Raw genomic sequence first — 10,319 nt, 5'->3', positions numbered from 1 at the left:
AGGTAGTAGAGTCATGTGACTCCACCCCGTCAAGTCTGTAACGTAGCACAGCGTCTTAAAGGGACATGAACATCGCCAACCTGCACATGCCTTTTCTTTTTTTTTTAAATACCGAATTTACCGACATGGGCAAAATGACGTCGATGAGAGTCATAAATTTCGGTAACGATAAATTTTTGATATATCGCCCAGCCCTAACCAAGTGTTTCTTATTTATGTATTTATGATCTGTATGAAAATCCCAATTATTCTTGGATTAGTTGGTAACATCCTGACAGTGTGGGTGTATACTATTATACAATAACCCACAATACAGGGTATAGTTCAAAAACCTGTGCATCTTCACTGTGCTGTTACATTCAAACATCTGTCAGCTGCAGCTGTCAATCACCTCTGTCTGCTCTACTCTTGAAAAGTTTCCACAGTTGGGAAGTCAAGTTTATTCAGTGGAATAGTTAACGGGCAAACCATCAATTATGAATGTGATGTTAATCCAGGCATCCATCCTGAATTGGATAAGTGGAAGAGGATGGATGGATGTTAATTGGCAGGAACAGATTTTGCACTGAGAAAAGGGATCTGATCTTGAACTAGAAGGTCACGCCAAGGACAAAGCCACGCTGTGTAATTCTGAATAAATTAATCCGGATCCGCAACAAATTCCTCATTTGCTCTTGCCCCACTTCTACAACGTGATTCATGAAACTTGCCTTTGTAGTTTTGGGTAATCTCTGTGACAGACATACAAATGACACCTCCTCGCCTCAGCTCCCGCCACGCCGGAAGAAATATTAATGTCTACAGCAGATAAAAGAAAGCTGAGCTGTCATGCTGTGCGGACTTTATCATCTGATGTGACTGCATCATCACACTGAGCTTATTTCCAGAGCTTCCATAATGCACGAACCAAAGTTGTTACCAGTGACAATGGCTGGATAGATAGATGTGGAGTGTAAGCCAGAGGAAAAGGGAGTCAGCATGGACTCCGCATAGAGTTCTGCCGTCATTATTTTTTATTATACACTAGTAGATAATCGTATCCGACTGCAACATGGTGGTAAACAGCGATTGCCCCAGCCTAACCTCCATCCTTGTCCCTTGCTGTTATCTGCATGTTTTCACCTAGCTGTCTGTAAAGCATGAAGTTGGTTGATGAAAAACAGAGAGCTGTTACAAAGACAGACGAAACATAATTTCAAAAACACATCCTCAGGATAAGAAGTGAACCTGTCCTGCATGGCAGTGTAATCAGCACTGAATTTGCTTCCGGCTGACACATTTTGTTTTACAAACATGGGGAACATTGTGTAAATTCTAAATTCTTCCAATTCTCTTCTTTAAAGCATTTTACGAACGTGACAATGAGCAAAACACCTGAGAGCGCGTTAAGCACGCCCAAGGTTGGGTTTTTTTTGTCCCATTTAAAATTCAGAACATCATCTGCATATCAAACACCAACAAATCACTGCGCGAGACTGATTAAAATCACAGCGCCTTCGGTAACTTCTGCTTTGTGCAACTTCACAGAAGCCCTTCGCTGCTCCAATTTCAAAATATGGACCGTGGAATATGACATGGTGGCATCCACATTCAGTATTACGCTCATCAATATGCTAGTGTGTCTGTGCACCATGACCAAGAGCAATCTTTTAATAATTCAGCATGTTTCTCATTCACAATCCTGCAGGATTGTGGCACAAGTGTTGTGACACATCAACCAAACCCCTGTCAGCCACAGAGGTGTGATGAGCATGAGAGCTGCCCCTGGCAGGATGGTGGGTTATGAAAGAAAAGGGAGGCGGCGAACACCTGAGACATTTTGCGACTAACACACACACACACACAGAAATCAAACTGCTATCAGTCTGCACAGATCAGATTGGGTGCTATGATTATTTTGTCTTAATAATCATAGCAACAACGGTCCACTTCGTACTTTCCAGATGTTCCGGTGAAGCGATACAAAATGCCTATCAAATTTCATTAGAGCCCGGTCTTCTGTGTTTACAAGAGGCCTGATTGGTTTATACTGGTGTGATGGCAGCAGAGCTCTAAAAACCAAGAGAGGGAATGTCAGTGACCTGCCTGCAGCTAATTGTCCATGCTGTAATAAAAGTGAGAAGACACTGACCAATTCCATGCATACCTCCCACTGCTTCCATTTGAGACAGACCAGTTTGGGTTCGTCTCCCTCAATTAGCCCTGACCGGGCATCATGGATGAGCCTGTTACAAAGAGATGAGGGAGCTTAAATAGCCTCAGAAAGCACGTTACAGTGGCATGACTGAAAAGGAAAGTGGGGGGAAACAGCCTTTGCATCTATTACAGCCATACGAGTGTAAAGAACAATGTAATGACTGCCTTGAAACACGAGCACCATGGAGACAGGCGGCTAATAGCGCTGGATGACATTGTTCTCAAGAAGAGGTGAAAGCAAAGAGAAATGAGTGAAAATTAATGTAAGGGGAAAATTTTCAACAAAAGACAAGAGCAGGAGAGGGTGACATGTTATGCTGACTCCTTAAAAAACAGACAAGTGCTATAAGAAAGCATGCTTGATATATCAGGCTCTCTATTTCTTTTTGCCAACATGTAAAAATGCTGACATGGGACAAATGCCCAGAATATTCCCAAAAGCATCCAAAATGAAAAGTCTAGGTCGACGCCCTGCCAGAGGGTCTGCTGCAGTTAGCCACTTAAAATTAATTGTCAGACAGAGAGATAATATGCAGCTAATGCTAACTCACCATGTGCGCTCAGCATATTCTGTGGGTCTGAAGTGCACCGAGGACAATAAACTTCAGCAGATAAGTACTGCGAAGGAACTGTTAAAGCCAGGAGGATCATTAGGATACAAGTTTAACTCAAGTTTGTGTGTGATGGAGCTTTTACATGCAGGGCAACTGTGTCAGCATAAAAGAGATTCCACTGCTGACATGATACCGATAATGAAAACAGAAATTACAGCAGCTCTCCTCTTTAATCCGTTTTTGAGTCTCCCATCTAGTTTGCCTGCCTCGTGCTCATCCATTCCCCACTCTCTCTAACTTCATCTGTCTGAGGTCTAGCTTGTATCCTACACCCCACACAGGTCCTGCCTCCCCCTCAACATCTGTTCCCTGTCCTTGCCTTGTGCCAGGGGCAGCTATACCCACCAAGACACCCATACCAGCTATGCCGCTGCCTGCCAAGCATCTGATCAAAGAGGACAGCTGTCGAACTGATCTGCAAGCCAGCATTGCTTTATGAATGAAAAATGTGCAGGGGAGGAAAAAAATAAATAAAAATAAACATCCAGCATCATCAGCGGCACCAGCATCCTAAAAAATGAGCTGGCTAGTTAGGGGACTGCTGAGGCCATACGGCCAAAGCCTGGAGGCGCCGTGGTCTGTTTTTGCCCACAGCAAAGAGAATTCGCAGATCACAGATGGTGTTGCTTAGAGGAGAAAATGGACTAGGGGACAAGAAAATTAACTAGATTAGACACTACCTAGGACCCTGTGAGAGGCTCGTATGCACAGGACAGGGGAAACTCTCCATGAACCAACAAAGAAACAGAGGAAAGTGTGACATTTATGAGGGCCCCGTTCTTCAGTGAGGTAAATTGCTCGGTTACTTCCCTTTGCATCAGTACGTATTTGACCCCATCTTCAACACCTCGCAGCAAAATCAGTGTTGTTTGAAGTTTTCGGAGATGAAAGAAAGTGCTGTCTTTCAAACTGCTCGGCTGTATTTGAATGAAATTAAATGAACCTGCAGGCACTTGCCTTCTTCACACAGACCGCTTTTCAGTAAAGCTCTGAGCAAAATGAGCAAACAGAGTGCTTGAGAGTTCAACAAATCCATCAAATAGGTTCAGTTCGTTCACACAAAGCAGATCGGGGGGATGCAAAAAGTAGTGGTATTACACAACTATGGTGTCCAAATTAGCAGTGCATGTATGCCAAAATGTCATGTGTGTATGAAATTTGAAGGGCTGCAACCTCATGGTGTTGTACTTGTTAAAGTACATAAATAAATGTCTGACTATAATGTTTGTACTTGAGATTTTTCAGGATTGTTTGCAAACCCCAGCAGGCATCATTTTTTACACTAGTAACATTTTGCATCTCCTCCCGGGATCAAACGACGGGTCTTTGGCTTGGTAGGTGAAAGTGTTAACCACTACAGTATAGAGCAGTAAATAAGTGCTGGATATGGCATTAAGTGTTATTAATGTTTGGCAGCACAGACTCAAAACTTCAGTAATAATTATAATAATAATAATAATAATACTTGTGTATTTTTAATATTAAATTTAAATTACATTTAACCCTTTCACGCATAGCGGTCACTACAGTAGAAAGCTATTCAAAGGCTGCTTTCTTGTAATTGTGTCAGTGTTGATGGTACACTTGCACATCTGTCACTCCATACCCTGCCACCCACTGGTGGTTTAATGTTACTATAGATGTATGACGTGTTTCATTGTAATTAGTGTTATTGTTTTCTTAAGTATTTTTATTCATCTTTTCATGCCTGAGATGAATAAAAATAGTTAAGAAAAAAAATCCTGATTGAGGTTGTCAATAATTCATGCATGATAGGGTTAAACTAATTTGTTTAATTAAGATTAGTTTACTGGGTACTCCGGCATCCAACAGTCCAAAGACATGAGGTTAGTGGAGATAGGTAAGATCAAGTAATATATATATGTATATGTATATATATATTTTTTAAGTTAATGACAGGAGAGTTTTAGTTTTTTCACACTCTACTTTAGGAATTTCTGTGAATTAAGAAAAACTCAGTTTTATAATTACAGGACAGTCAATGAGCTACAGCTACTAGTATGCTTTCTGTAGGTTTACATGTTTATTTCTTGCGATTTAAGCCCAAAGAGTCGACCCTCTTCCATTTACTACAGTAGAATTTCTTTGTCATGTAGAAAAAAATCTGTTAATGTTGAAATTGAACTCTTTCTCATAGATTAGGATTAAATTTGATCAAATCAACTTTTTCTTATACCGAAAGAAAGAGGGGCTCCACTTGTCTGGCCCACTTAATATCAGAGTGGGATCTATCTGGACCACAAGGCAAACTGAGTCTGACACCTGTGTTTTACACGGTTCAGGGTTTAAATTCTATTCACAAATAAATGACTGGTTTTAATACAAGTTTGATATCATGGAGTGGTGTGGGAGCTCCAGCTATACCACTTAAGGAGTAAACTCACAGGAGTGAGTGGAAGGGACAGTTAAACATCTAGTCTGTAAATATATTGTCATTTCAGCACATCTCACTGCACCCTATGGCCAAACCTCACAGTAAAGCAGCTTCACCACCATCTATTCAACAGGGTCCTTTGGGAAATAAAGATTACAACCACAGGACGCTGTTATAGGGAGTTCCAGTCTAGACTGAATTATTCATTTTCTTTCCCAGATCTAGCCTGAACTTTACTTAAATTGATATCACGTAATGACAAACTGACGTTTCTGCTCAGTCTAGCAAAAACACTGCACCTCACTCGAATTTGACAGCCTGATGCACCGAGAGCTCGGCTCCAACCAGACAGGATTAAAATGTGTATAAGATTTCTAATAATTCCTGCAATCTTAGTTCAACTGAGTTTTATATGAGGCCATCAGAAGTCAAAATCAAATTTCACTTGTAAGATTAATATTAACAACAACAGTAGCATTTCATTATAGGATATAGTAAATCACATTAGCACATCTCCCTCACTCTAGTACTTTACAGCTCAAAACGTCCTTTGCCTCCGCATATATGGGCCGACTCTTGCAGCATATTACAGATATGGGAGTGGTAGACTAATTAAAGCACCTCAGGGGTGCTGAAGGATGTGAGCAGAGCCAGAATATGTAGTAGCCTCAGATCCAATTAGAGTGCACCACCATTTGGCTACTCTTGCATTATTAAGTATGGAATTGCTGGACCTTGAATGATGGGGAACGCCATTAAGAAATCACGGTGGGGGAAATCAACTACTTTCCTTTCCTTGCCTGGTTTGTTGAATCTGTACAGGTGTTACAACTTAAAAAAACAAGAAAGAGGAAAAGGTGCATAAAGTGATCAGAGATTGGTGTGCCTGTAGTTAATTTTTCTCCTGGAGAGCACAAGATTATACAGGTTTGATGCGATGAGGCAAGAATGACAGGAAGTGCTGCAAGTTTAGGAAGGAGCAGTTAAACTGAAAAACAAGCAATTTAGGTTTGGCACGGTCTAATAGAGTGCTGACGGTCTCCTGCTGGGAGACAATTTAGTCGGACAGGTTGATAAAATGAGCTGATTTTCCATCACCGTGACATCACACGTCCCGTCAGATTTTCATTCATAGCCACCATCAAGGAACAGCCAAGCAAGATGAAGGTAGATGTCTTTAGTCAAAACATCGTGCAATCGCTGAGAAAAGTGAAATAATTAATGCGTGCAGCACCACTAATGCTGCTCCAGTGAAGAAGAAGAAAAAAAACCATCTGAAGGGTTTAAGTAAATTATGAAAAAGCTAATTGCACTTCATTATTCATTTTGAGTTCTCAGCTACAGCTCAGCATGCTCACTGCAAACATGCAATAATGATACAACCTCTCACTGCGTGATCAATTCCTTTGATAAATAATGACTCCTGTGGCTGGATGACAGCTGAGGGAGTTGGCTGTAATAAGCCCTATAGTCCTTAAAACAGGTGTGCTTTGAATCTGATTAGAGATTGAGTCTGTAGAGTTATTAATCTGCATTACATTAATAAAATTTAGAGCGTTAAACAACCTTCAAGTGCACAAACATGCGCCAAGGCAGCTCGCTCTCTCACTTTTAATAGAAGAGTAACGAGCAGTGCAAAGTGCAGGCTTTTGTTATTTGCCCGGCTGAAACTCATTTTAATAAACTTGACTTAAGCCTTAAGTTTGACCTCATTTGATCTTGAAGAAGAGATGGAGGTCCAAAGTAACGTAACCTTTACAATCCCCATAACATATCAACATATGTGTTTGTCAGTACAAACAATGGCAGTAAGAAACAGTATTAATGAAGCTATGTAGAGCTGTTTATCACTATGACCTTCAGATCAATCTATTGACCTTGAAGGAGAGGTCAGAGGTCACATGTGACATGATACTTTAAATTTTTATATGGTACTTTCTATACACTGATCAGGTGAGTGAATTACAATGATTATCTCTTCATCCTTCATCCGGCACCTGTTAGTGGGTGCGATGTATAAGGAAGCAAGTGAACATTTTGTCTGTAAAATTGACGCGTTAGAAGCAGGAAAAATGGGATTTGAGTGAGTTTGACAAGTGTTAAATTGTCACGGCTACGCGACTAGGTCAGAGCATGTCCAAAGCTGTAGTTCTTGTGGGATGTCCTTGCTCTGCAGTGGTGAGCATCTATCAAAAGTGGTCCAAGGAAGTAACCAGTGACAGGGTCATGGGGAGCCAAGGCTCACTGATGCACATGGGGAGTTAAGACTGGCTTGTGTGGGCAAAACACATTCGCACTACCAAAGCGTAATATTTCATGCTAGGTGACAAATGGTAAACATATTACACTTCAGGGCACCAAACACGTCCCTAAATGACGAGAAAAGAAAAACGAGGAGACGTGAGAATTGTTTGGAATCAATCTACATGTTTGTTCATTTGACTTAAATCGCTTTGGAAAACAATATTTAACATTATTAAAGTGCTGGTTAAGGTTATCGTTAGGGGATAAGGTTAGGTTTAGGGCTGGAATACATGGCTAGAACGTCATTTTACTGGATTTCACCCATAACCTGGCGCGTAGCATAAGAACACAGAAGGTCACCTTTTGCACTCCTCAGGAACGCCGGGGGACGTGACAAATCGTCGGGATGTTACACCTCGGGAGTGAGAACGGGCTGGTGGACAACAGATGAGCTACTGTAGGTCAAATTGCTCAAAAAGTTAACCTTGGATCTGATAGAAAGGAGCATCTTAATCTGTGGGATGTGCTGGGAAAACAAGTGTGATCCATGGAGGCCCCATCTCGCAACTTACAGGACTTAAAGGATAATCAAGTGGACCTTGAAAACATTACTGGATATAAGCCAAATTTTAACGACTTGTTAGCACGACCCGACTTTACAGCTCTACAAAGTCTTATCAGAATTCATTTCTAATTTTTCAAGCTGGCAGTGGCTAGTGGCGCCACTCGGCCTTCCAGTAGATACACCGATGGTTTCAGTTTCAAAATCATAGGTGACTTCCATCTCGAATTATCGCATTCACAAGACTTTCAGAAAGCTTGACCTCTGACCTCGACTTTGAGGTCGACTCCAACTAGCCCAAGATTTTTAGTAGATATACCTATGGTGTAAATTTAAAACTCCTACATCGCTTTGTTCTCGGGTTAACGCATTCACAAACTTCGACAACACGACATCATTTTCAACTTTAAACGCAGACGTTGCCAAAAACATAACCTCCTGTGGTGGAGGTAATAACGAAAGCACATGGGGGACGTGTACTTGTTATAAAAATTTTATTTTGAATAAAACAACGTAGCCATATTACATGTAGTGTGGTCCATCTATTTTACATACCTCAGGAGAAGCGACACAGTTCTGCCATGGTACGGTTCATCATGATCATTAAAATCATCATCACCATCAGTTTACAGTCAGAGGTTATAGTAGTGTTGTTCAATCTCACAAGTTTTACAGGGTAGCATATAGCACAACAACACGACGCAGTGAGGGACCAGTGCTAGAAGGCCAGTGGAAAAAACCCCCCAAAACAACCCAGCAACAGATAAAATACTACTCATCATAACGGGAGGCTAGCTTCAGCAGGCCACAGACCCATCGTGGTACAGTAATAGTAACTTGTTTTTTTTCCTTTTTTTAAACTTGGTAACTCCTCATTGCAGTGTACACCAATACAGTGAGCTAAAGCTTAGAAATCTATACCAGGTTGCTCATGGTTGTAAATGAACACACAACTGTTTGACGAGTTTACGAACCACAAAAACAAAACTGTGTCTATGAGTCTGAGGTAGCAAGGCAATCATGGCTTTCCTCTGATTTCTGAACATATATCTCTTTTAAAAAAACAAACCAAACCTATTCTACATGATAACGGCGGGCCTTTCATAAACCCAGATTCAAAACAACTTTAGATTTAAATCTTTAGATTTAAACTTCCAAAACCATTTTTACACAATCCCACAATAATACATCGACTCTCACCTCCGTCTTCCACGTGTGGAACGACAAACTTTGTAGGCACAGAAGGGGTAAAAGTTTACTTTAACAAAATCGCAGCTGAGACAAAGTCTGCCGGCATATCGATGCTTTTTAAAGGGGAACTTGACATCAAGCATGCTACGAGATAGATAGGAAAACAAACCAGGTGATCCGAGAGGTGATAGTTTACATTTTGGAAATGATCCTTTCAGCCACCGGGAGCAGTGTGTGCGCTCCCCAAGCATTTAACAAAAGTCTGGGGCTATTCGGGGCTCGATGGTACAAAGCAGTGGAATGACAAATAAAAATGGAACAGTTTGATTCCCAGTTAAGTCAACAGAATTCAAACAAAATCCCAACCACCCTCTGAAAAACAAAACAAAAAAATCTATACAAAGCCCCGTGTCCATATACTCATCTGCATACCTAAATAAATCACTGACAAATGTTCAATTCGGTACAATCTACAGTTCATAAAATATACAGTTTGCATAGTACAAGACAAGGTGGTAAAAGTAGTTAAGCTGTCTGCTCCTGTGCGTCTTTGGGATTTAGGGGCAGGGGATTTTGTTTGTGTGGGAATGGTCTCTCCATCCTCCAGTCAGTCCTCACATCATCTGAAAACACACAGAGAGAAAACGCTTTGGATCAGACGACAAAAACCAAGAATCTTGAAACACGACAGTGCCAGTTCACATACAGCCACAGAAAAGCTCGGATTTATGAGTCTCTTTGGTTAGTCCCGAGTGCTGCAGGTGAACCCGCCTCATTTCTCTTCATCAAGACATCACCGTGTGGAAACGTCAGAAGTTCAAACAAAGTAATCGGGTTTGAGAGCTGGCAAATGGACTGCAGTCCCTCAAGCCAGTTAGAGTCCATTAGGAGCGCAGAGGGGGGAAAGTGGGAGGTGGGCATGGATGAATCTGGGAAGATTTTACAAATCAGAGCTCTCCTCAGAAATGAAATTAGGCACTCAAACTAAAGCTTTGCGCTGAAGTTAAAGGAGAGTGCATGGAGCGCTGTCCGCCGAGGACTATAAAAAGCCAGGAGTGGAAGATGTTTGGGAAATGAACTCATTAGATTTAATATTCAATTGATGTGGTAATGCATG

General features: G+C 41.3%; 1 protein-coding gene across 1 annotated transcript in view; it reads right to left on the bottom strand.

The window, feature by feature from the left end:
• Positions 1-8,488: 8,488 nt before the first annotated feature.
• The window catches only part of utrn (utrophin), a gene marked incomplete in the record, with an annotated part of 177,892 nt that continues 176,061 nt past the window's right edge, over positions 8,489-10,319 (bottom strand). The window contains 1 exon segment of the mRNA XM_042225838.1: positions 8,489-9,825. Within this exon segment, the coding sequence (XP_042081772.1) occupies positions 9,817-9,825 (9 nt within the window).

Source organism: Haplochromis burtoni, unplaced genomic scaffold, assembly GCF_018398535.1.
Source record: "Haplochromis burtoni strain Fernald_Lab_line unplaced genomic scaffold, NCSU_Asbu1 Contig_8, whole genome shotgun sequence".
Taxonomy (NCBI): Eukaryota; Metazoa; Chordata; class Actinopteri; order Cichliformes; family Cichlidae; genus Haplochromis; species Haplochromis burtoni.
This window is presented reverse-complemented; position numbering and strand designations above follow the sequence as displayed.